The sequence below is a fragment of the Eumetopias jubatus genome, unplaced genomic scaffold (assembly GCF_037043125.1).
Source record: "Eumetopias jubatus isolate StellerSeaLion01/CBP00866 unplaced genomic scaffold, mEumJub1_p1.0 scaffold_5, whole genome shotgun sequence".
Lineage (NCBI taxonomy): Eukaryota > Metazoa > Chordata > Mammalia > Carnivora > Otariidae > Eumetopias > Eumetopias jubatus.
Genome location: NW_028274811.1, coordinates 154,059,263 through 154,085,842, shown reverse-complemented (window position 1 = coordinate 154,085,842; position 26,580 = coordinate 154,059,263). Strand labels below are relative to the sequence as shown.

At 49.5% G+C, this 26,580-nt stretch overlaps 1 protein-coding gene across 1 annotated transcript in view; it reads left to right on the top strand.

Moving 5' to 3' along the window:
• The window catches only part of AHRR (aryl hydrocarbon receptor repressor), a 79,007-nt gene continuing 52,427 nt past the window's right edge, over positions 1-26,580 (top strand). Inside the window, exons 1-3 of the mRNA XM_028090018.2 lie at positions 1-90; positions 9,312-9,384; positions 16,706-16,887. Of these exons, the coding sequence (XP_027945819.1) occupies positions 9,320-9,384; positions 16,706-16,887 (247 nt within the window). The 5' untranslated portion in view covers positions 1-90; positions 9,312-9,319. The remainder of the gene's footprint in view (positions 91-9,311; positions 9,385-16,705; positions 16,888-26,580) is intronic.

Below are 26,580 nucleotides of genomic sequence, written 5' to 3'. Positions count from 1 at the left end.
GCGAGCGCCGGCAGCCGCGCCGCCACAGCTCCCGGCCCGGGCGGGCTCCTCCCGCGGGTGCGCCTGAGCCTCCGCGCCCCGCCGCCCCGGGTAAGTGCCCCGGGCGCGCTCCGCCGGTCCCCGCTGCGCCATCGAGACCCTCGTACGGAGCCCTCCTCCCACCCATCCTGACGCAAGGCCCTGGGGTCCGGCGGGTGGTTTCTCACCTAAAAATAAAAACAGGATATTTGAGGGAAGCCGGTCCACTTGCACTGCTCATGGCCCCTCAGCTTCTCCCTTCCCCACAAGCTCCTGCCTGTGACCCACCGCCTTGGGGCGGTTGGGCTAATTTTGCTCTAGGTCGCGTTTCTTTCAGAAGCTCTTGGGCAGATGCTGGCGAGGGCTTTGCACTGCCCCCTCCCCCCCGAGCCTTCCCCAGGGCAGCCGGTGGAGGAGTGCAGGAGCCGGGGGCCCTGGAGCTAGGGCAGCACAGCCTGGCGCCCTCCTTCCGGGCCAGGGAGCCCCAGGCTTGGTTCTCACACTTGGGAAGGGCGGAAGGGCCCGTGTTCCAGGAATTCACTCGGTTTCAGTTAGCGGCACCAAGAAAGTTTTGTGTGGTTTTTTGTTTTTTGTTTTCCTACAGAAGTCTTAATTTGAGTGGCCCCAAATCCCAGATTGTGGCTACTCTGTGAGTGGCACAGACCCTCAGTGACTTGCCGACCCTGGTGTTCCCACTGTGACTCCCATTAGGGAAGGGGCAGCTCACAGGGGCAGGTGACTGGTCAGCGTCAGAGGTCAACTCTTTCTTGGGTCCTTCCTCCTGTCTCTTTCCAGGGGTTGGTGCTGGAGGCATCTTCCCTCTTTGGAAGTGTCCAGCAGGCCCTCAGCTTTGGCTGCCCCAAGCATCATCATAGCATTGGGAGTGGGTAGCCCCTAGACTTACACATGGCCTCTGTTTGACCAGCCACAGCTGGTCCTTGAGGGGCTCAGGGCTTGAGTGTGTGCCTGGGACATCTGTCCTCAAGCTCTGGGTCCTTGAAAGTTGTGTACCTGGATTTCTGGCCTGGTCAGCAGCTGACTCAGCATGGACGCTCTGCAGGGGGTCTCTGGTAGAGGCAGGCCCTTAAGCCTGGACAACCTCCACCCAGTGTCTGCCATTAGGGATAATGCCTGGCTTCTGCAGACTCCTGGGAGGGAGTCCCATCACGGTGGCGGTCCTAGCACCGGCCATTAGGAGGAGACCCTGTGGTGATGTGCAGGCTGTACCCCCTCGTGGTGAGTGGCCAGCATGCAGCGTGGCCCTGACATGGGAAGCTGCGTATCTCCTGCAGCCCTCCTGCAGCCCGTGGCTGCCATTCCCCTCCTTTACGCATAAGGACTTTGAGGTGGGTAACTGCTGGAGCTGCGACTCAGACTCCTGGTGTGGTCCCACAGCAGTGCGTGCCCATGGAAAGATGCTCCAAGCCCAGCGTGGAGCCCAGTGGGGGGCTTAAACTCATGATCCTGAGATCAAGACCTGAGCAGAGATCAAGAGCCAGACGCTTAACCAACTGAACCACCCAGGAGCCCCTAGAGAAAGATTCTTATATAAAAGCTCAGGTTTCTTTTGAGAAACCCAGTCAACTTAGAGCTTAGCAGGGATGGGAGGCCCCCAAACCACCCTGTTGGGCCCAGCTCACACGTGTATGTTCCCCTCTGGTGCCCAGGCCCCTGTCTGCCTCCCTCCCCAGCACAGTCCATGGTTGCAGGAGAGACCCTGGCCCAGGCCAGCCGCAGGCCACAGAAACCCAGTGGCGAGGGTCTCCTGCCCGCACTTCCCAACAAGGCGTCTGCCTCCTGCATCTGAGGCAGAGATCTGTGTCCTGCCTCAGAGGGGCATTTCTTCGAGGAGTTCGGTCTAATCCAGTGGAGGCTTCATCTTTTTGAGGAGAATGAACAGGTATTTAGTAAAATGGAATAATCTGAATGCCATAATATCCACCTATATATCCTATATATATATAGGATTCCCAGGGCAGAAACCTCAGCACAGATGGACCCCCAAACTGTGGTTTTTCAAGGAGGTCTGTGGTGGTGTGTGGAGGGGGTTGATGGGCAGCTCCTTTGATCTCTTCCACACACACCCCTGTTGGGGGGGGTACTTGGAGAGATTTATTTGCCCTTGGTGCTTTTTTACCGTAACCTGTGTTTTTAGGCTTGTTCTGAGCACTGAGATGGAGACACCAAGGGAGACCATGGCTTTGTGGGGCAGGCAGACAGTGTGTGAGGCATGCCTTGGAGCCGAGGTCCTGTCCCCGCTCCTGCTTGGAGGAAGAGAGCTTTGGGGGAAGGATAGTGAGGGTGTCAGTGCCACCCTGCACAGGAGGGTCCCTGGCCCCCTCCTCACCCTCTCTGTCATCTCCCCCAACCCCACACCGTCCCTGCTCCAGGCTCAGGGCTCATTTGGGGAATGGTGGTGCTGGGGATGGGATCTCCTTCACCTTTGACCTCATGGGTGACTGTAGGTTGCTGGGTGCCTAGCCCCTCGCGGGGTGCAGGGAAACTTCCCTGGCCTAGGCTGGGGCCAGGCCTGCGATGGCTTTGCACGCTGGCCTCCAGCCACTGAGGGTCCAACCTGGCTTCCCAGAGAAGTGCAGGTGTGGTGGCCGTACCCCAGGATGAGGCTGAGAAGGCAGAAGCATCCATCCATCAATTCCTGCTCCAGCCTGCGGCCCCCAGGTCACATCCCTGCACATGCTCTTGACTCTCGGGTATAAGCCCAAGAGAACTGAAAACATACATTCAGACAGAATCTGGCACACAAACACGCATAGCATCATTATTCACACCATCCCCGTCAGCTCAGAAACCCGCCTCTACCCCCCAGGCCCCTGCAGCTACGGCCCACTGTCTGCTCCCTCTGTGCAGAATGCCCTCAGACATTTTCAGTCTGCTCCATCCACTTCTCCCCTGCTATTCTCTGTCTTTCTCACCACTCCAGAATCTTCACCTGTATTTATATACACATTTGTGTTCTGTGCTTTTCATTGAGGTAAAATTCACATAAGCTAAAATTAACCACTTAAAAATGTACCATTCGGTACATTTATTTAGTATATCACCAATGTTGGGCACCTACCACCTCTGCTTACTTCCAAAACATTTTCTTGACCCCAGACAGAAGCTCTCTGCCCATGAAACAGTCATTCCCCATTCCTTCCTCCCCGGCCCTGGCAACCACTGATCTACTTTCTGTCTATGCACTTGCCTGTTCTGGTCATTTCATATGTATGGAACCAACACAGGAGCTCTGGTAGTCTGCCTTCTTGCATGTGGCATGTCTTCGAGGCTCCTTCCTGTGGCAGTGTGCGTCAGAGCCCGTTCCTTCTCACGGCTGAGAAATACTCCACTGCGGGCATAGACCACACTTTGTTTACCTGTTCACCAGTTGACGGGCTTTGGGGTTGTCTACACTTTTTGGCTGTTGTGAATAACGATGCTATGCATGTGTGTGTGCCAGATTCTGTTTGAATGTATGTTTTCAGTTCTCCTGAGTATACATGACCCAGGAGTGGAATTGCTGGGGTGCCTCTGTGTCTAACTCTTTGAGGATGTGCCACACTGTTCCAGGTCCCAGGTCCCAGTGCCAAAGGTCCAGCTTCACATCCTCACCAACACTTGTCGTTTTCCTTTGTTTTGTTGATGGCCATCCTGGTGAGTGTGAAATGCTACCTCATTGTGGGTTTGATTACATTTCCCTAGTGATTAATGACGTGAAGCATTTCCATGTGTCTGTTGACTGTATATTTTCTTTGGAGAAATGTCTGTTCAAGTCCTTTGCCCATTTTTAATTGGGCTGTTTGTCTTTTTGTTGTTGTTGAGTTGTAAGAATTCTTTATATGTCCTGAATAGTAGACTTATCAGATGCATAATTTGCAAATGTTTTCTCCTGTTCTGTGACTGGATGGTGTCCTCTGAAGCACAGGTTTTTAAATTTGACGAAGTCTAATTTTTTTTTTTTAATTTTCTTATTTGTGCCTTTGGTGACATATCTAAGAAGCTGTTGCCAAATTTAAGGCCATGAAGATATAGCCCCGTGTTGTCCTTGAGAGTTGTATAATTTTACCTCTTACACTTAGGTCTTTAACTAATTTTGGTTAATTTTTTCATACGGTGTGAAGCAGGGAACAACCTCATTCTTTTGCATGTGGACATCTATTTGCCTGTTTGATGAGGGCATTCTTCTTTCCCCATCGAATGGCCTTGGCATCATAGTGTGTCTATTCTTATGCCACATTTTGCCCCTTTTTAATGCTTTAAAAAAAAAGCTTGTTATTATGGATAATTTCCAATCTTTAACAGAAGTGAAGAGAAGTTTATAATGAGCCCGACTTATTCATCAACCAGCATAGATGGGCAGCTATCAATATGAAATGATCCAGTTTCATTTAGATTCCACTCTGCTCCCCAGATTACGTAGGAGCAAATCCCCGATGTGTCATTTTTTAGTACGTAACTCTGAAATATGTGGACTTAGAAAAAATCAGGCTTTTCTATTTTTAGCTTAATTTTTTTGTTTGAGTTGAGAGACTTTTATAAGGAAGAATTAACTACCACAGTGGATTGACCATAAAGGTGAAAAGAAGACTCTGAAGGGTACTCAGTGGTTGGCGGAACATGTCAGAAGAGTGCACTTAGAAATGGGGATCCCTCTCCAAAGCTGGGGTTCAGGCCTCTTTGGAGAGGGTATGGTTCAGCCCCCTGGTTGGTGGAGAAGGTCACTGAGTTTCTCGGCCTCTGGTGGTGGTTAGCAGGAACAAATTAAACTCTGAAGCCCTGGGATCAGAATCTTCTTACTCCTGCCAAGTCCCTCCCGGGCCCTCTGCTGGCAGGCACCACACCGTGTGCTATAGAGAGGCTTGCGTTCATGCAGAGCTCCCAAGGAGGGGTGGACTTGGAGTCTAGAGGCAATAAATGGGTACTTGGCACAACTTTTGAGTACCATTACACCACTTAGTGAACATGCAGGAACCTTCCACTGGGCCCTTACATCTCCCCAGTCCTGGCCTAGGTGCTAGAGTTGCCATACCCCTGACCTCTACATATGTTACAAACCCCACGATACATGGTTATCATTATTGTTTAAACAACTATCTTCTAAAGACCTTCAAACAGTAAGAGCAGACCTTGGGTTTATAACCCAGCAGTTCTGTTTCCTGTGCCTCCTATTCCATTTTGTGGACCCATGTTACCATCTGGTATCATTTTCCTTTGGCCTGAAGACACCCTTTCACATTTCTTACAGTGTGGGTCAGCTGGTGAGCAATTCTTTCAGCTTTTGTGTGTCTGAAAAAACCTCCAGCCTTCAGTTTTGAAAGCTGTGCGCACAGGGTGTGCCGTCTCTGCACTTCTCCGACGAGGTGTCTGCTCTCATGCTTGCCCTTGTTTCTCTGCACCAATGGCTGTTTGGGGGCATTTAAGATCATTCTGTATATCCCTGCTTATGAGCAATCGGAGTATGCGTGGCCTTGCTGTAATTTAAACTTGCAGTTTATTGATCTTCTTAAATCTGTAAGTTTACAGTTTTCGTTATGTTTGGACAAATCTCTACTATTTATTAATTTTTTTCTCTCACCTCATATTCTTTGGAGCCCCAGTTATACACATAGTAAACCTCTTGAAATACTGAAGTATTTCATTTTTATTTTGGTGCTATTGTAAATGGTTCTGCTTTTTAAAAATCTGTGTTCTGATTGTTCATGGCTAGTCTACAGAAACACACTGGACTTTTGTACATTGTCCTTTTACCCTTTGACCTTGCTGAACTCAATAATTATAAGAGATTTGTCTTAGTAAACTTTCCTGGATTTTCTCTATGTACAATCATGTTGTCTGTGAGCGGAGTTCTGTTTCTTCCTTCCCCAACATTATGGCATTGCTTTTCTTCATCTTATTGCCCTGATGAGGACACTCATGTGGTGCTGAGTGGAAAGGGGGATGCAGGGTCTGTGATCCAGGGGAGGAGCTCGGTCTTCACTGTTAGGTGTGACGCTAGTGTAGGTGTTTCTGTAGAGGCCCTTTATCAGGGTAATTAAGCTCCCTTCAAATACTTTTTTTGTCAAATACTTTTTTGCATGTAGGAGATGGTCATTGTATTTTTTTCTTTAGTTTATTAATGTAGTGAATTGCAATGACCAGTTTTTGGATGTTGAAGCAGCCTTGAATTCTTGGATAAACCTCACTTGTGATGATGTTTTGCCTTATTTGTATTGCTGGATTCCACTTGTTAATGTCTGATTGAGGATGTTTGTGTCTATTTTCATGGGGGATATCAGTCTGTAGTTTTCTTGAAATGTCTGGTTTTTGTATCAGGGTGATGCTGAACTTATAAATGAGTTGTCAGTTTTCAATTTTATTTTCAGTTTTCTGCCAGAGGTTGCAGAGAATCGGTATTATTATTATTTTTTTTAAATTGGTAGAATTTACCAGTGAAACCATCTGGGCCTAGGTGTTTTTTTGTTTTGTTTTGTTTTTTATTGTTGAAAAAAAATAGGACCAAACAGTTGTTTTCCTGAGTGAATTTGGTAGTTTGTATCTTTCAAGGAATTTGTCCATTTCATCTAAATTATTGGATTTGTGGGGATAGTATTTGTCTCAGTCTGCTTGGGCTACCACAACAAAAGCCCATACTGGGGGCTTAAACAACAGACATTTATTTCTCATAGTTTTGGAGGCTGGAAGTCCAAGATCCAGGTGCCTGCTTATTGGTTTTACAAGCTTCTCAGGAGCTTCCCAGGTGTGATCTGAAACTGGCCCCTGTTTGTGGAGGGAGGAGAGACCTCCCTCCTCTCCCTGTGGCAGGGAGAGACCAAGAAAGAGGTGGCCACTCCAGGTTGATAGGTGACAGTTTGAATAAGCCAAGAGAAATTACATACAAAGGCTTGTCTTAGGTGGCAGAAAGATGAGTGGATCCAGTACCCATTGGCCATCTCTTAAAAGTCTATAAAGAGGCCTCAACTAGGCTCAGTCATATATATCGTGCACATCCCAAGGCTATGTCCTTGGAACAGCCGCTGGGAGCAGGAAAGGTGAGTGGAGCCCACAACCAAGGAGAGTTGGGGGGGGCGGTGAAGAGCTTCCTAGTACCTGGGTCCAGCTCACAGGTCAACTGGCGGTCATGTCTTCTTGATGACCTTCCCCAACACTGCTGATTTGGTTTCCAGGGAGAGCTCTCTTCTTGGTTTGCAATGCCACTGTACACATGGTGAAGAGAGAGCCCTGGTGTCTCTTCCTCTTCTTATAGGGGCAACTGTTCTAATAGATCAGGGCTCTGCTTTTATGACCTTATTTAACCTTAATCACTTCCTTCAAGGCCCCACCTCCAATGGAGGATTAGGGCTTCAATATATGGATTTTGATTGGGGAAAAACAGGTAAGTTCATGGTTGTATACTTTTATTTTCTTTCTAATGTCTGTGGGATCTGTAGTGATGACCCCTCTTTCATTCCTGATATTGGTCATTTGTGTCTTCTCTATTTCTTGATCAGTCTGGCTAGAGGTTTATCAATTTTGTTGATCTTTTCATAGAACCAACTTTTGGTTCATTGATTTTTCTATTTTAAGTTTCGTTGATTTTTCTTCTTTATTATTTCCACCTTTCTGCTTGATTTGGATTTATTTTCTCTTTTTCTAGTTATTTAAAGTGGAAGCTTAGATTATTTGGATCATTTATTTTTTTCTAATATAAATGCTTAATAATATCAGTTTCCATCAAAGTATTGGTCAGCTGTGTCCCACAAAATCTGTTATGTTGTGTTTTCATTTTCATTCAGTTCACAGTACTTTAAATTTCTTTGAGACTTTCTCTTCTACCCGTGGTTATTTAGAAGCAGGTTGCTTTCCAAATATCTGGACATTTTCCATATATCTTTCTAGTTTGATCCCATCATTGTCACAAAACATACTTTGTATGATTTCTATTCTTTTAAATTTGTTGATGATTGTTCTAAAGTCCCAGAATTTGGTCTATCTTGATGAATGTTCCATGTACAAAGAATGTGTATTCTGCTGTTGTTGAGTGGAGTGTTCTATAAATGTCAATCAGTTCAAGTCTGTTATTGTTTGGATATTCTAAATCCTTCCTGGTTTTTGGTTTACTTGTTCTATTGATTACTGAGAAAGGAATGTTGTTGTCCCTGGTTATATTCCTTTTTCTTAAGTCTACTTTGTCTGATACCCACATAACTAGCCCAGCTTCTTTTGATTACTGTTTGCATGGCATATATTTTCCTATCCACTTGCTTTACCTACTTATGTCTTTATATTCAAAGTGTGTTTCTTATATTTAAAGCATGTTCATGGCATATTTCACTTCACACACACACCTCTTCTTGAGGCCAGGTAAGGGCTCCTAAGCTCTGCTCCAAGTCTGTTGGCCCAGTGCCTGGCAATGAGTGGTCACAGCACACGGGTCTGCAGGACGTTTGTGAGGGCTCACATACCCTCACTGCATGGAAAAATCAAGATTTTGGTGCATCTGAAAGTGGTGATGGGTGAGCCGACCAGCCTTAGGGCACAGATCCTGGGCTACTCCTTGGGGACCTCCTCTTGGATACAGGCGCCATGTCCGGCACTGCTGGTGGAGGCTGGTGGGTATGTTCAGCTGGGCTTGGGGCAGCTGCGAGTTGGTGGCTAAAGTAGAAGCCCAGTGCTGTGGAGTTGAGTGGGAGATTTTACATAGGAAAGAGGAAGCCTGTTGGCTCAGAAGCACAGGGCCATAAAGGGGAGGGTTGGGACAAGGAAGAAGACCTACCACAAACACCACCAAGAGAGGACACGTGCAGCCCCTGCCAGAGGAACAGCCCCATCAGAACCCTGACGCAGCAAACTGCTCTTTGGTACCTTAGCTGTGTGTCCTGCTCATGGATGCCATGGAATGGCTTCTGTTTTCTGAGGACAGGCTCAGGATATTTATCTACCGTAAGCTTTCTGAACCAACTGCAAGAGCACAGGGCTGTTCTCTGTATGAGTGTAGTGACTCGGGTCCTCAGGTCAGGCTTGGGGAGTATGATACTGATGGTCAAAGGGGAGATGTCATGGCCAGGGCCGTGTGTCCTCACTGGGCCCTTCGGCATCTTCCTGCTGAGTGAAACAGGGTGTGAGTGGTTCACACTGGCAAGCTTGGTGGGTCATCAGTTTGTGATGGAGGAGTGGGACCCCAGTGTGGGGTCACTGTGGCTCTTTGACTAGCATAGCAGACCTTAGCTGACGCTTCTGCCTTTGTGGTCTGGGGAGTCGTGTGGACACTGGGGGCCCTTCAACATAACCAACTTTATGCTCCCTTTCTCTTTTAGGGCCAGAGATGATGATCCCACCAGGGGAGTGCACGTATGCTGGAAGGAAAAGAAGAAAGCCTGTTCAGAAACAGTAAAGTATCATGTCTTCTGTTTTTGCTGATTGTTCATGTTGAAGGGGAGGTACTTGTGTTTTCATCAAAAGGAGTGAATTTTCAGAACAAAGTGAGTGAAGGAGAGGCTTTGCTGTGTCTTCCTGATGGGTAGGGGGACTTGCAGCTATAGCAGCAGAACCAGGGTCTGGGGCTGCAGGTGAGCTGCAGAGCTGGAAGCCCACTGCAGCTTTAATTAATAGCTTTGGGCTGCTTTCCTAACTTTGATTAGAAGGCATGGTCAGAGCCGAGTGACACCTTTGGGCCAGAAGTCAACATCGGGGCCTGAAACGTCACCATGATTTTTAGTGAGCACCAGAGCCCCTCTCTGCCCTGGTGAAAGCCTGTCTTCGCGAGGACACACCACAGCCCATTTGTGAGCTTTGTCACACGTGACGGACACAGTGTGCGGCTTGCTCCCCCTGCCTGGGGGCCTCCAGGAAGTTTACAGAGTAGGGAGGGGAACTGGTGGCCCTCACGCCCTGGACACAGTCCCTCTACTGGCCCAGGGGCATTCAGAACACTCAGGTGTGCAGTCTGCGGTGGTGGCGGGAATTATGGGGGTTTGGAGCTACCCCTCTGTGCCCCGGGGCTGTCTCTGGCTCCTCCAGTGGGGGTCCTACAGCATGTCCCACTGTCGGCTGGGCCTCTGGGTGTGTGTGTGTGTGTGTGTGTGTGTAATACAGCTCTGTTTGAATGAGTGTGAGCACATGAATACAAGGCTCTGTGTGTGGGATGTACACCTGCAATGCTGTCTGTAGGTGGGTCCGTGTTTCTGTGACCCCGGCTGCCCTCCTGGCCCCTGGTGGCCACAGAGGTCTGAGAGGTCTGCAGGAATGTGGCTACCACCACCACCTGAGGATAGACAGCAGAGGCTTGAGAGGCTGGACTTTGGAAAGTGGACTTGTCACCTGAGTCAGTTGCATGGCCGCCGTGGGCCTCCCCAGCTATGCAGGCGAAGAGTGGGGCAGGAGAGCTCTGAGTGCATCCCTGACGAGGCGGAAGGCTGGGAGTTTCCATGACTGGGTCCAGGGTCGGGCGGACCGCTCTGGTGGAACACAGTCCTGCTTGTGTGTGCCGGACAGGATTTGTGCTGGTGAACACACTGTCATGTTGAGTGAGGAAAGATCCTCAGGACACATCTGTGTGCACCGTTTTCTGTGTGCTGGGCCATCTGGGGCAAGGGAGCTAACTTTCCTGCTTTTATAATGTTTTTGTTCCAATAACAGGGTCTGAGATAATGAGTTTTTGAGGCATTTATTACAAAGTAATTCATTTTATTTATTGATGTTTTAAAGAAGTCTCATGTTCATCTGATTCAAAACTCAGACCCCCAGCAGGTCCCTCCTGCCCAGTCACTGGCATCCACTTGAATAGTTTCTTGTGAGTCTGTCCTGAGAGGCTCCTGCATAAAGCAGCAGGTATGGACACACGTCCGTTCAGAGTGACGGCGTCTGCACAGTTGTCCTTCCATTTGGGTGCACACCTGTGCCTGCCCTGTAGCGCCCAGAACCTCCTGCGTCGTTTTGCATGCGTGCTCACCATTGGACAGCAGCCCACCGTGGGCGCCACACATCCTGGCATGTTCGTTTTGGCGCCACCCTTCCCTGGGCTGCCTCTCAGGGTTGTGTTTGGAGTGAGCAAACTTGGGGAAAGAGGTGGACTCTCCCTTCGGGCAGCTTGTTTACTGTTCACTATGCAAGTGGTGGACTCTCCGAGCTGGGCTTCCCCAGCTGCAGACCCTACACAGCAGCACCTGCCAGGGGCCCGTCTGGGTCGCTCCCACGGGACTCAGGGACGTGGTAAATGAAGCAGACACATGAAGGGGCACGCTGCCTGCCGTGGGGTGAGGAATGGGAGACTCACGCCTCCTGCCAGCACCCATGGAACAGCAGCTGGTCATTGCCTTGCAAGAGGGTGAGTTAGGCCCCACCCGGGCAGCTTTCCTGGCCACGAGGCTGCTCTGTCGGAGGGTGTGGGCCCTGAGGACTGTGAAGGGTGCCACCAGCTGCCCAGCATTCTGGGCATGCTCGTCTCTGCTGGAACAGGCCTCCTTCCTGCCCTGCGCACATGCTGCATTTCAGACTTTGGTCATTTTAATTTGTGTTCTTCCCGTAAGTCAGGTTAGAACACCATCTGGATTTCCTTTTCTCCAAACTATGTTGATCACTTTTGCTCATTTCTCTATCAGATTGTTTGTGTTTGGTGCTTCTTGAGTCTTAGGAGCTAGTTCTGTACTAGACACACTAGTTCTTGAATCTGTGTCAAACACTTTCCTCCGGTTTTGATTTTACTTATCATGTTTTTTTTATGCGGAAAAATTAATTTTTATGAGGTTGGATTTATTAACCGTTTCCCTGGTAGCTAATTAATCTTACATTGCAGTTTGGAAGATCTCCCTGCTATAAGCTTATGAGGGAATTTCCAGTATTTTCTGTAAACTTTTATGGGTCCCTAATACATATTTTAAACTTTCAAGCACTTGGAATTTTTCCTGGTTTGTGGTTAGGGTCTGAATCTGTCTCTTCTTTTCCCATGACCACTGCTTGTTCCTAACACTGTTGATAATCGGTTTCTTCCTCATTGGCTTGAGAGGGTGTTGGGCATTTAAGCTTGGGGACTGGGTGGGGGGTCGGTGATGAGAGACCATGGGGTAACTTGAACAGTCGCTGGGTGTTTGCCGATGCATGCGCCCAGCACACCCTCTCCACCTGGCTCTGCGTGCCAGGTGCAAGGAGGCGGCCACCGGGCATGTCTGTGTGTCCGTCTGCCCCAGGGGAGCTGCTGGCTGTGTGCTTGTGAGCAGAACACCTCTCTAGGAAAACTGGAGGCCAAACCCCGTGGGGGTCTGATTGCTCTCCAGGGATGGCACCATAGCTCCTGGAGGTGTTTGTTGCTTGCACTTTTCTCCTCACTGGGCTGTAACTGAAGGAGATGGAACTGTGCGTGTGTAGATGCACAGTCTGGTCAGGTTTGACACGTGTAAGCACATGGAACATCACCGAAATCAAGGTCACCGACACTCGAATCCTACCCAGAGTGTCCTGTGTGCCGTTCCTGCCTTCACCTCCATCCAGGCAGCCCTGATGTGCTCTGTCTGGTAGCCTGCCTTGTGTTTCTGGAATTTTCTATAAATGGAATCATACACCATTTTGTTGGGCATGATCTTGAGATTCACCTGCAGCTTGTGTGCATCGAGTGTGCTCCTGGTTACAGCCGAGTGGAGCTGCAGCGTTCGGATGCACTGCTTTGTTCAGTCACCTGTGGACGGGCATCAGGTGCTTCCAGGTTTGGGCCATTACGAGTAAAGCTGCCATGAACGTTTACTTACAAGGCTTTGTGTGGAGTGGGGTTTTCGACTTCTCCAGCACATGCGAGTTACTTTCAGGGAACCACCAAGCTGATCTCCAAAGCCTTTGTACCATCTATGTTCCCAGCAGCCACTCACGGAGCTCAGCTCCTCTGCCTCCTTCCCGAGCGGCGCCTCCTGGCTAGCTCTCCAACAGGCTGCGGGCGGCCTCCCCGAGGCTCTCGTCCGCCCTTCCTGAGCAGTGCTGGGCATCTGTTCATGTACTTATTTGCCGTCCACATATCTTCTCTGGTGAAGGGTCTGTTTAAATAATTTGCCTTTCTTCATATTGGATTGTTTGTCTTCTTATTGAATTATAAAACTTCTTTATGTATTCTGGATAGAAGCTCTTACGGGCACTGTCCCCCAATCTGTGGCTTCCCTTTTCATTTGTTGTCTTTTTTTTTTTTTAAGTAATCTCTGCGCCCAGTGTGGGGCTCCAGCTCACAGATTTGAAATCAAAACTTGCACATTCCATCCAGGAGCCCCCTTTTCATTTTCTTAATGGTGATTTTTCAAAAGACATTTAAAAATATTGATGAAGATCAATTTATCAATTTTTTCTTTTATGATTTGGAGTGTGGGTGTGTCTTCTAAGTGTCCTGGGACTATCCCAAAGATTTTCTCTTGTATTTTCCTCTAAAGTTTTAGAGTAGGCTGTAGATTAGGTCTGTGATCCACTTTGAGTTAATTTGGACGGGCTTGTGTGAGGTGAGGGCTGGTGTTCACTTGTTTTCATGGGTGTCCAGTTGACTTTCTTTCCCTGTTGAACTGCCATAATATCTTTGTCATATGAGTTGGCCAAAAATGTGGGTTTGTTTCTAGACTGCCTACTCTGTTCCTTTGTTGCAGACTTCTGTCTTTCCTGTAATACCAAACCATCTTGAATGTTGTGGATTTATAGAAAGCTTAAAATCAAAAGGATACATCCTCTAATTTTGTTCTTCTTTAATTGCCTATTCCTGGTCCTTTGTATTTCCATGTACATTTTAGAATCAGCATGCCAGTTTCTGTAAAAAGTCCTGCTGGCATTTTAATTGCAATTACATTGACTCTGTCCTGTAGGTCAGTTTTGGGGGAGCATTGCCTGGTTTGCTCCAGGTATTCTGTATTTTGCTTCCGTCTGAACCAGCCTTCCTGAACTGTTCCATGCTGCTAATGGCCCTGGTCTCTCATCCCCCATCCCCTCCTGCTGAGTCTCTGCCCAGGGACTTGGAGCTTCCTCCACCCCACGTGAGGCCAGCTTGGTAGGGTGCTTTTCCTGCATGAGGGCATGGGGTAGGATGGTTCCCGCTCTGGCCCATGGGGCTGGGGAGAGGGGTGGTAGAGATGCATCAGGGGGCAGCCGGTGCTGTGAGACATTTTGAAAGGGCTCTTCCAACATCCATCTCTCTAGCAGGCTAATGTCCCTCCCCCAGGCACCCCGTGGGGGTTGGGGTAGAGGTGGGGAGCAGTCACCGCTCGGCTCATTCTCAGGCACAGGCTGTTGGGGGAGGCAGGTGGCAGCTCCCCCCAACCCTACACATAGGTGAGACTTCAGCTGGGGCCATCTGCCTGTCTCCCACTGTCTCCCCTTCTCTGACCCCCACACCTGCCCTGGGTAGTGCCCTGTCTCTGGGGAGACCTTGGGTGTCTCACTGACGAGCCGGGGGCGGGGGGAACTCTCCTCCCGCCAGCAAGCGCCAGCCCCACTGGAGCCACTCAGTTTGTCCCCAGGCCTTCTGCCAGTTTACATTTTGGCTAGTAACAGGAGTGGTTTGGGGGCAAGTGGCTCATTAAGGAAGAAAACCAGCAGAAAGTGAAAAGACAATCAAAGACATGGGCAAAATATTTGTAAATAGCATACCTGGTAAAGGTATACCATATAAAGGACTCCTGTAACTCAACATTAAAATGACAAATAATAACCCCATGAAAAAATGGGCAACAACTTGGGTAGACATTTCTCCAAAGAAGACACTTGCGAAAAGATGCTCAACATTTTTGGTCATTAAGAAATACAGATCAAACCACGGTGAGATGCCACTTCCCTCCTGTGCAAACGGCTGTTCTATGGGAAAAGGAAAATAATGTGTTGTTGAGGATGTGGACCACGGAACCCTCTGTCTTGCCAGTGGGGGCATTGGTGGGTGCGCGGTCTGGCAGCTCCTCTGAGAGTAGAAGAGGGTGAGCACACAGCTGCCCACTCCTGGGCATGTGCCCGAGAGAACTGGAAATTAGGTTCCCACAAAGTCTTACCTTGAGTGTTTGCTGCAGCATTCTGTACAATGCCCAGATGCCCATCCTCTGGGGAACAGGGGGGCACAGTGTGGTCTGTCCACACACCTGGGAAAAGGAACCTTGTCCTGACCAGTGCTACACCACAGGTGGATCCTGAAAACATGATGTTACGTGGAAGAAGCCAGACGCAAAAAGTCTCACATTGTGGGATTCCAGGTGCATGAAATGTCTAGAACAGCTAATCCATGGAGACGTAAGGCCACATGTGGTTGCCAGGGGCTGGTGGAGGGGAAAACAGGAAGAGACTGATAAATGGGTACAGGGTTTTATTTGGGGTGATGAAATGGTTGGGAACTTGATAGAGATGTGGTTACACAGCACTGTGAATGTACATTTTGAAATAGTGTTATGTGAATTATACCTCAAAAAAAAAAAGCATCCCCAAAACAAAGAGAGACAAAGATGTGGCCTCGGGGACTGGAGCGGCAGGCTTTTGTGTGTTTTCTGTGGCCTGGGCCCTCAGACTCTGCAAAACAGATTTGTGCTGTGCACCTCCTTCTCACAGACAGACTGTTTGACCTCACCATCCTTGTAAGTGACAAGTAGGAGCTTCTGGACCAAAGAGACCCCAGCCCCTAGAAACAACAGGAGCCCTCCCGCCTGCCAGGCACCGTGACCCCAGGGAGGGTTGGCCCTGGGAGCCAGGCCACACCATTGCCAAGCTTGCCAACGGCCTCCTCCCCCGACTCATTTTAGCTTCAGATGCTTTTATGTGGTTGACCTTTAGGAAGGGCCTATAAGGAGCTGCTTCTGTGAGGGGGACATAAGGTCAGAGGAAGGGAACGGTCATCCTGGGGGCTGAGAGAGTCGGATGAGGGAGGTCACTGGGAAGCGGCTGGGGTCTGGGGTCAGCTCTGCTCTGTGCAGGGTTGGTAGACAGGGAAGCCCTGGGCCGGGGGAATCCCCCCTGTGGGGGAGAGCTGGTCTGTTGTGGAGCAAGGGGAGACGGGACCCAGGGCTCCAGCTGCCTCACAGTGGCACAGCCTGTGACCTCAGGGCCTCCGAGGGGCGGGCGGGTGGGCGGGATGGTGCCCAGGCACCCAAGGGTCCTCCATTATTAGTCTTTCCTTGGCCCCTTTCAGCCCCGCCATGTAGAGGAGAAACTGAGCCCAGAGAGGCCAGTCACATCTACACCGCAGATCCCAAAAAGGTCGTCTGTTTAAAAAAAGCCTGAAACAGGCTGAGGGGAGGAAGTTAGCACAGAGAGGTCAAGAAATGTGCTGGGGCCACATAGCTTGCTCACAGCCGTGTTCCCGAGAGGCCTGCTGTCTGTCTCTGAGTGCCCTTCCTGGTAATGGGGTCCCTGCTTCCTTGTGTGCACAGGATCAGGAGACTTTTTTCTTTTTTAAGATTTTATTTATTTATTAGAGAGAGAGCAAGCACAAAGCAGGGGGAGCGGCAGGCAGAGGGAGAAGCAGGCTTCCCGTGGAGCAGGGAGCCCGATGTGGGACTCGATCCCAGGACCCCGGAATCATTACCGGAGCCAAAGGCAGAAGATTAACCCACTGAGCCACCCTGCATCCCAGGATCAGGAGACTTTTGTCCTTCTCAACACCTTTTTCATTTAGAAGCTGATAGCACCATAAGGTCGTTTCTGGGGATGGGTTTGCAGCCCGTGGGGTGACGGACACTGGTGGAGAACCCCGAGTCTGACTGTGGTTGCTTCCCTGCAGGAGGCCCGCCACGGGGGCCGAGAAGTCAAACCCTTCCAAGAGGCACCGGGACCGGCTCAATGCCGAGCTGGACCACCTGGCCAGCCTGCTGCCGCTTCCTCCCGACATTGTGTCTAAGCTAGACAAGCTTTCTGTCCTGCGTCTCAGCGTCAGCTACCTCAGGGTGAAGAGCTTCTTCCAAGGTAGGACTCTCCCCTGTGCCCAGTGCGCCCGGCTGGGTGTCGCCTGTGCCCCGACCTGTGCCCACGTGCACCCGGCTGGGTGTCACCGGTGCCCACCTGGGTCTCACCCGGGTCTCACCCTACTTTGCTGGGGGGCCGGTTTGCAACCCTTGTCTTTGGTGGTCATTTAGAGGAGCAGTCACTGAATGCTGATGAACCGGAGGCTCTGTGGGAGGGGCAGGTTGGCTTTGCAGCCTCAGGGCTTCAGAGGACCGGGCAGGTCTGCTCCGTGAGGGAGCAGGGTGGCTGAGCTCAGAAGGCCGTGTTCCCCGTTCGCCGTTCGCCGGCATAACTGCTGAGCGGCCAACCTTCAGGGTTGTTGCTTTGCCTGTCCTGGGGGCGCTGTGACCCAGGCCCAGCAGCAGCCCGTCTGTGCAGGGGGTCCCCGGCACGTGTCAAACCCTCACGGTAGCTGGGGGCGGTGCTGTCCTACATCTGAGGCTCTAGGCCAGGCTTATTCTCCCTGTGGCCTGGCTCAGCTCCTGGGGAAAGAAATGTGACTGTCACCACCCTATTTCAGAGCCTGTGACTGTTGCCATCATCTTGAATTAAGTCTGAACTTACAGAATCATGACTTACTACGTGTCTTTGGGAGTGAGTAAAATGAATGTGTACAGGGGCAGGTATGCCCACTAGGGAGTGGTGGGGGCTGTGGCCAACAGCAGAGTCCGTGCTCTGCCTGAAGGCTTTGGAGGTCAAGTTCTGCACATCTTCATGTTGCTGAACAAAATGGCTGGGGCTGCTGTGAGGAGAGTGGGCCAGGGCTGAGGCCCTGGGGCGATGTGAACCCGGGTCTGTCCCACCTCCCACCCTGGTGGGAGCAGTTTGCCCTGAGATGACTGGCCAGGCCTGGGCTCCTTGTAAATCCAATGTGCCTGAGGTGTGACTCAGCCAGTGTGTGTTGCCGGCCTTCTCCAGCCCCCCAGGAGAGGGAGGGTGGTCTTCCCGAGGACTCAGCCATCCCCCAACCCCGACTTCCTCCAGAGAGCCCATTGTGAGGGAAGATGAGGGGCCTGTGGACAACTCTGCCCAGTGGATACTCCAGCTGGGCACCTCACCGACTGGCCCCTCCAAAGAACCCACTTTGGCCTCCATTCCTCTTACGGAGTGGGAATCCTAGATCCTTTGATCACTGCTGGCCTCGGAGAGCCTGCTGTGTGTGTGAAGCCTCTACATGGGGTTTCCTTTCAACCTCCATCCCCTATCCCAGAACCCTGGGAGCCCACCCATGTATGTCCTCACTCTGCTCTGGGGCATGGATCCCTGTGGGTAGTCCAGGCTGGTCCTGAGCCATGATGTAAAGGCCGCTTGCCCTCAGTGGGAGGCCAAGCACACTAGGCTATATGGCCATCAGGTCTGTTGAGCCAGGCTTGGTCCTGGGGGCTGGTAGCCAAGGAATCGGCCATGCCCAGGACCCCTCTAGGGCATCCCTATTCCCCTGTGCCCCCATGCCTCCCCATGCTACCTGCGTCTTCCGTCCCCGACACGGGCCTGTGGGATTTTGCAGCCCGAGCCTGGAGTTCACCCAGGACTCAGCCCAGGTCAGTCCTCCTCATTAAACCACCCACTTTTTCTTTGGGTTAAAAGGGTGCCATCAGGCATCCATCACCCAGACGTCCATGGCTGGTGGCGAAAAAGTAGTCTGGAGGGTGGCAGAGGATGGTGGGTGCCATGGGGTGGGGTGGCCCTCAGTGGAGGTCACCAGGAGGGTCTTGTGGGCTGGTGGGCTTCCCAGAGGAGGTGAGGGGCAGGTGCTGTCTGTGGGCTGTGCTGAGGCAGCCCCCTACCCCAGGCTGTCTAAGGGTTTGGCTCCTCGCTGCCCAGGTCTTATGTCTCAGGTGGAGCCTCCTAGGTCCGGGCCCCTTCCCCAGGGACAGAGGGATTCTGTGCTCCTTCCCCAGCAGCACTGGGGATCCCCAGGCCCTCGGAGGACAGGGCTTGGTGCCCTCCCCTGGCCTGCACCAGGACCCTCTCATGGCTCTCTTTCTTCTGTGGGTAGCTGTATGTAGAGCAGATTCCTGTCCCCCAACCTCCATAACCACAGGCTCCTATGTCCTCTCGCTGGTCACGTTCATCACCGCGTCTGAATGTTGTCTGCATTCTCTTTCCCAGTGTCCACACGTCTGGCTCATGGCTCTCTCTCGAAGCTCCGGTATCTTAGATTTGGGTTCTTGGTTGCCCTCAACCTTGGGTGTCTGATGGGCCAAGAAAGCCCACAGATCAGAAGATGGTACCACACTTTGTTGGAAGGTGGGACAGTGGTCTTCCCAGCTTGTGTTCTGAGCAGAAGCTGAGAGCAACATCTCAGGGGTTTTGAATTACTTTTTTAAATTAAAAATCAGTAGTTACCCAGCCAGTGGGACCTGCGAGTGGGGTTGAGTCTGTATTGTTCCCAACTAACTGTGGGCTCAGTGCTGATGACTGGGTCCTTGGGGACTTCAAGGAGACTAGGGGCTGTGCCCAGGTTTCTGCACCAGGAGGGGGCACTGCACAGACCTCTCATGGACCCCTCCTTGTGTGTCCCCTCAGGAAGGCCCCACCCCCATGACTGGGGCTATTTGGTGGTCACTCTGAGCCCCAGTGGTGTTGAGGTCAGTTTACTGGGATGACTTAGAACATTTTAGAAGTTGTGTAGCACAGGGGTGCTTTTTCAGGAGGTTTGTGATGTGATGAAGTTGAGAAAGTCGTGCAAAGTGTGGTGGAGAACCATGGAGCGGGTGCCAGGACACATCGAAGGCGTGGTCCCGGACTTGCCTTTGTGAAGCACTTCTGTTATAGATGGTGACCCCAGCTTCCACTGAGCCCATTTGGACAGCTTGGGCTAGGTTTGGGGCTGCCCTCGGTGGGGTTGGTGGTTCACCTCTTCCTACGGACACACCCTCGCCAACCTGACCTCCTGGCTGGGCGGTTGGGAGGGGACAAGGTCAGTTCTTCTCTGGACGGATCGAGCTGTGCCCGGCCAGGCCGGGGTTGGTGGTCTCAGAAAGGCTCCGATCTAGTGTTTCCAAGAGTTCAGGCAACTGTCCTAGTATTGGCCTGAATGCCTAGCTCTTCTTAACCAGATGCTACCTCACGCCTCCCGCTGGTGCAAGCAGACGCCCTTCATGTCGGCCTGAGCCTTTAGAGGCAACTCGAGGTCCTGCGGCAGGCCCATCAGTCAAAGCTCACAGCTACATGGCGACTGTCACGGTTAGGGTCTAACAAACTTGATTTCTCCACAATGCCTTTTCTACTAGGGATTCTGAAGTTTGTGATCCCCCTCGAGCTGTACATTTTAGAGGAAATTCTAAAAATTTCCTGGATTCATTTCCACTGTGTAGTTAGAAAAAAGTCAGGCTACAAAAATTGGATCTTAATCTGCGCTTCCTGACTCAGAAATAGATGAGCTAATTTCATTAAAGCTTCCATAAAATGTTACCTTTGGGAAGGATGTGACCTGGAAAATTTCAGCCTCAAAGGGTAATAAGGCCTCAAAATTTGCCTGTAATGTTTACTTTAGTGTTGGCTTTTGCGGATTTTTGAAAGCCGCATGGTTTTTAAAATTTTATTTATCTGGATTTTACATAGGCAATGGGCCAGTGCTTCTGTTATCAACCCCTCTGCTCCAACACAAGAGTGGGATTTTCCACGACTGTGAATTCACTGTTCGCAAAATAGGAAATTGAGGGCTGACGAAAGGGGAGAAGGTGGGGCAAGAGGACAAGCATAAAGGGTCCTTGCGGTGGGGCCAGAGCAAAGCTGGTTCCCCCAGGATGTGGGGGTCCGAAAAGCCCCAGCACCCCCTCACTTAAGCCCAGGGGTCAGTCAGGGCCCCTTTCTCCAGGCAGAAGCTCTGCAGAGTGGGCTCCTCTGGGAGACTCACCAGCCAGAGGGACAAGCACCTGTGGTGGAGAAGCACTGCTTACAGGTGACGAAGAGCCCGAGGTCCGCCCGCTGCGTCCACCCTGTGAGTCCTTCAGACAGGAGCATCAGTCAGGGCTCCTGATGCTGTGGAGAGAAGTGTCAGAGAGGGGAACAGTGTCAATGAACAAAACCCGGGGGAGGGGGAAGTGGAAAAGCCGTTTGGGCTCTGTGGGAACGTGGAGATTTCTCACCCTGGAACAGGGCTGCCCGTGGATCGTGTCCGGGCCTCCCATCCCTCTGTGTTCTCTGTGCTCAGCCCGTGGGGTCCAATTCTGCACACACACTATGGAGCCCTGCAGGGGTGGCTCTGGGCCCCTGCTCCACTGGTGGGAGGGTGTGTCCCCAGAGCCTCCAATGGCTGCGATGTATGTCAGGAGGGCAGTGCTCCCTGATGGGCTTGTGACCCACAACTGGGGCATATGTGGTTGCTTAGCTGCATTGTACCTATTTTTAGTTGTCACCAGAGTTACCCTCCTCTTGAGGAGCCCTGTCACGGACTGGATGTTTGCACCCCTCCAAATGCACTCACAGGCCCTTACCCCCGTGTGGCTGTGTTTGAAGATGTCTCTAGGAGTATTAAGGTTTAATCTGGCCCTGCAGTGGACCCAACCCCACAGGATTAGTGTCCGTCTGAGAAGAGTCACCAGAGGGCTCTCCTTGTCTGTAAGCCAGGAAAGGAGCTTTCACCAGAAACCGAATCTGCTGTTGCCCTGACCTTGGACCTCAGGCTCCAGACCTGTGAGGAGTACCTGTCTGTTGTTTAAACACCTGGGCAAGGTGTCTCATTATGGCGGCTCAAGCTGACTGAGAAGGGCCCTCTGGAGGCAGGAGGGTTGGGACCTGCCTCCTCTCCTCTCATGTGGAGCATCCAGCGGATGCTTCCCCCAGGGATGTGGGTCACTGCTGCCTCTTACCTCCTCATCTGCTCCTGGAACCACCTTCCCTTGCCCCTTCCTCTCCATCACTAACACTTTCTGGAAGATGGCTCCCTGGGGCATTTCCAGCAAAGACGCAGTAATTTTGAGTCATTCGGGATGGAGCACTTGCCCTTTCCTAACATCTGTGGCCACCAGCTTCTGACCCCAGCTCCCAGGAAGGTCCCTCAGCAGTCGTCAGATCATCCTTGATTTATTTTATGTGCCGTTTTATTTCTCCTGCCATATCTAAATTACTTCCAGGAAGAGGAGCAGGCATTCACTGGTCCATGCGTGCACTGATTCCCTCCCTCCTGGTTCCTGCGTCAGCTCAGGACTGAGAAGGAGCCAGAACTCAGGGTCAACACAGAACAGCTCTGATTTTTTTCTCTCCCCGCCCCAGCAAACTTCCTTTGTGGCTGGCTCCCCCACTCCCCCGGAAGAACCAGGATAGTTCTGGGGTTTCTGGTCCCTTCCAGAGAATTCAGTGTCTCTCCCCGCAACACCCCCTCTTCACGTTGGCTCCCGAAGCAGGCTGAGCTTCATATTAGTATGACCTGTCTTTCAAGTGTGAGCCTTCTCCTCATTCTCACTTGGGGCTGCCGCAGGCAGGAGGGCTGGGGCTCAAGGGATGCTTCTCCTCTTGGTCCTGCCCCAGTGGTAGCTGTGGTTTCCTGCCCTTTGGGTTCAGAGCAGCAGCAGGGAGGAGAGGTGAGGGTTCAGTGAGGTCCTAGGTGAGCAGCATTGCCATAAGCTAGCAGGCAGGGCTCAGTGGGGGACCCAGGGGTCTTCTATTGCAGTTGGTAACACTGGTGCTCCATCCTCTCCAAAACTGGTCCCTGACACCTCCTTTCTTAGCCTCAGGTGTCAGATGGTGCCTCTAGCCTCCTTTGTTGAGGACTCTGCTCATGTCTCTAGGAGGATTCGGAGGATTTGACACATCCCAGGCCAATTTTGGGGCATTGTGGCCCTACCTGCTCTCCAGAAAATGTGTACCTTTGACCCACCAGGTTGGCAGGTAGCACTTACCATGTTGGTGAAGGCTGGGTGCCTACTGGGAGCTTCAGGCACTGCCTTTGTCTTTTGGATTTCTTGAGTGTAGAGAGATACCAGCCCTCACTGCTTTCCTGGTACAGGTGGGGGCATCGGGCTCACAACACAGCCCCTTCAAGGAGACCCTTCTCTCAGCCTTGAGCATCTCTTGTCTCTGACACCTCCCTTGCAATTCTGCCTAGGTCACCTGGAATCTCACTTTGGGACTTGGGTATAGTTGGCACCCTGTTGTTTTGGGACCTCAACTCTTGCAGACAGAAAGAGTTCCATATTAACAACCTGTTATAAGGAAGAAAACAGAAGAGCCACCATGGTTCCCATCCCCTTGGCATTTAGAGTCTAATGGGGAATTCTGCTACCAAGTATATGGTTTCTTCTGTTTCCAAAAATACAAGGGACCAGTAACCAATCAGTCATTCTGCTGCTAACAGCCAAAAATGCAAAGATAAACTATCTGAAACCTGTTATGATATATCAGTGAGACAGCAGGAAATTAAGGAATACTCAGAGACTAAAAACTACATAAGGCTGAGAACCCAAAGAGAGTTTTATAAAAGGAGATTTTAAAGGACTTCATGCAGAAGGAAGGGAATTCCAGGTGGAGACTTGGAGTGGGGATATAGAAGGAAGAACAGGAGGGTGGTGACCATGTGGGCAGATTGAAGCAAACACTGACTGTATAAGACAGTATAAGGATGTATTGTAAGAACAAAACCAGAAAGAGAGGATAAATTCCTAACCATAAAAGCATATTAAAAATAGAGAGGGAGACTTGAGGCACAGACTTCAGTAGTTCATGTGTTAATTTCCTGGGAAAGTTGACAAGCTACTACATCATACAATGTCCAGGGTCGTCATCAGGATGAGAGAAATGGGATTTCCTTCCAAACTAGTGGAGAGACAAAATAGAATGAGAAAATGTAACCAATCAAAGAGAAAAAGACAAGAAAGGGGAAAACAGAGATATGGAAGCATGGAATAGAAAACACAAAATCCCAAGTATGTCACAAATTACAGTAAATGTGAATAGACTAAATGTGCCAACTAAAAGATGAGGGTTATGAGAGTGGATTTTACTGCATCAGCTTATAAACAGCATGGAAAGGGTGAAAGGAAAAGTATGGGGAAAGATATGTTGGAAAAGTGCTAACTGAAAGAAATCTGATGAAGTAATTTTAATGTAAAAATTTTGATTTTTGGTTAAAAAGCATTACTTAAGATCAAAGGGAGTCACTATATAATGATTTTAAAAATTTAAATCAATTAAAATTTTAAATTGAAAAAATTTTATCAAGCACTAAAATTTGTGCTTCTAGTAACATAACCTTAAAAATATAAAACAAAAATTGACAGAACTATTCAGAAAAATATATGAATTCATCATCATGAATGATTTTAAGTAATTCTCTTAGTATTTAATAGATCAAGTAAGTACAAATCAGTAAAGATTCTAGGAGATTTCAATGATGCAAAAAGGTTAAAGGACACACATAAAACACTATACTCTGAAACTATAGAGTTCACATCTTTTCAAACCCACATGAAATTTGTAAATATGTTGAAAACATATTGGTCAATAAAGCAAGTCTCAATAAGTTTCAAAAGACAAAATTATGACAAATTCATGTTAAGATCTCAGTGCAATTGAGCTGGAAATCAATAATAGAAAGATGACTTGAAAACCTTTGTATTTGGAAATAAACACACTTGTAAATAACACATAGATTAAAGAAGAAAACATTATGTAAGGAAGAAAATATTTACTAATCGAAATGTGTAGGATGCAGCTAAAGTAATCCTCAGATATAAATAACCTTATGAGTTTATATATAAAAAAAGAAAAGTGGAAAATTAATAAACTAAGTATTTGGTTTAGTAGTTCTGATAAAAGTAAAATAAAAAGAGAGTAAAAGAAAGAAAATAATAAAGGACAAGGTACTGGTGAAATGGAAAAGAAATATACAACAGAGTTCCTCTACAATGATAAAATTTATAAAGATCTGATGAGACTGAATGCGGAAAAAAGAATAAACAGTATTAAGGATGTGAAGGAAACATGCTTATAGTTGCTACAGATATTTAAAAGATAATTTAAAGGGGGCCTGGGTGGCTCAGTTAGTTAAGTGTCTGACTTTGGCTCAAGTCAAGATCACAGGGTCCTGGGAATCAAGCCCCACAATGGGCTCCCTGCTCAGTGGGGAGTCTCTTTGTCCCTCTGCCTCTCCCCCTACTCATGCTCTCTCTCTCTTTCTCTCAAATAAATGAATAAAATCTTTAAAAAAAAGATAATTTGAGGCTATTATGAACGCATTTATGCCAATAAATTTGAAAATATAAATGTACACATTGCTGAAAATTGAGCTCATTAAAATTGACTAAAGAAGAAATAAAAAGCCCAAATAGTAATATGACTATTAAAGAAGTTGAATCCTGGGGCGCCTCAGTGGCTCAGTTGTTAAGCATCTGCCTTCAGCTCAGGTCATGGTCCCAGGGTCCTGGAATCGAGCCCCGCGTCGGGCTCCCTGCTCAGTGGGGAGCCTGCTTCTCCTTCTCCCACTCCCCCTGCTTGTGTTCCCTCTCTCACTGTGTCTCTGTCAAATAAATAAATAAAATATTTAAAAAATATATAGAAGTTGAATTGGGGGGCATCTGGGTGACTCAGTCTGTTAAGTGTCTGACTCCTGGTTTCGGCTCAGGTCATGATCATGCAGTCATGAGATGGAGCGTCCTGTTGGGCTCCATGCTCTGCCCAGAGTCTGTTTGGGATTCTTTCCCCCACCTTCTCCCTCCCCCTCTGCTCTCCCCCCCGCTTGCATGCATGTGTGTGCACACTCTCTTTTATTTATAAATAAATAAATAAAATATTTTTAAAAAGTTGAATCAGTAGTTAAAATCTAGGCCCAGATGGTTTTAAAGCAATTTCTACCAAATATTAAAGGAAAAACCATTCTACTCTATACTGAATCCTGTGGTGTTGAATTGGAATCAGAGGTACTGGTGTGAGCTCCTGGTTTTCAAAATATAAAGGTAGCTATAGATATGAATATGTGTATACATGTGTTTGCTCTGCCCACTGGCAAGGTCCGAGGTAGCTGTGAGCACAGCTCATGTTCTGATCTTGGCTTCTGGACACTGTTCACCATCAAAAGGAACTCAGGCCTCCTTTCAGAGTTGGAGCAGGGAGAGCACAGGTCAGCTTAGAGCATCTTGAGCCAGAAAGTGAGGCAGTGCTCAGAGAGGGTGAGAGACATGCCACAGGACACAGCCATCCCAAAAGGGCTCCCACTGGCAAAGCCTGGACCATTTCGGCGTTAAAACGGAAAAGGAGAGTAATAGATCATAAACCAGTGAATAAAATAGGATTCCATAAACCCACATTGCTATGGGTGAATGAATGAATGAATGAATGATAAGAGGTAGTTCTCCTTAGGGCAGACTGCTGATACAGACAGGAGGAAGTGCTGTGGATAGGTGACTGGAGACAGAGGTGACTTTATAACTCACCTTATAAAACTGTTATAAAGTCCATGGTCACTAACCATTATAGTAATAACTCAGGCAAGAAATGTTCATGCTAAAATCAGTGCGTGAAAGTGGGGTCAGAAGTGGGATTATTGTAGTCTTAAAACTATCTCCCAAAAAGTATGCATTCATGCTTAAGGGAAACACTTAGAATGGAGAGACCCCCTGTCCCAGAGGACCAGCTCTGACCTCACCGACAGTGGAGTACATTGACGTCACGTGCCACGCACCAGGAGGCAGAGGAGAACACGTTTTCTCTTGG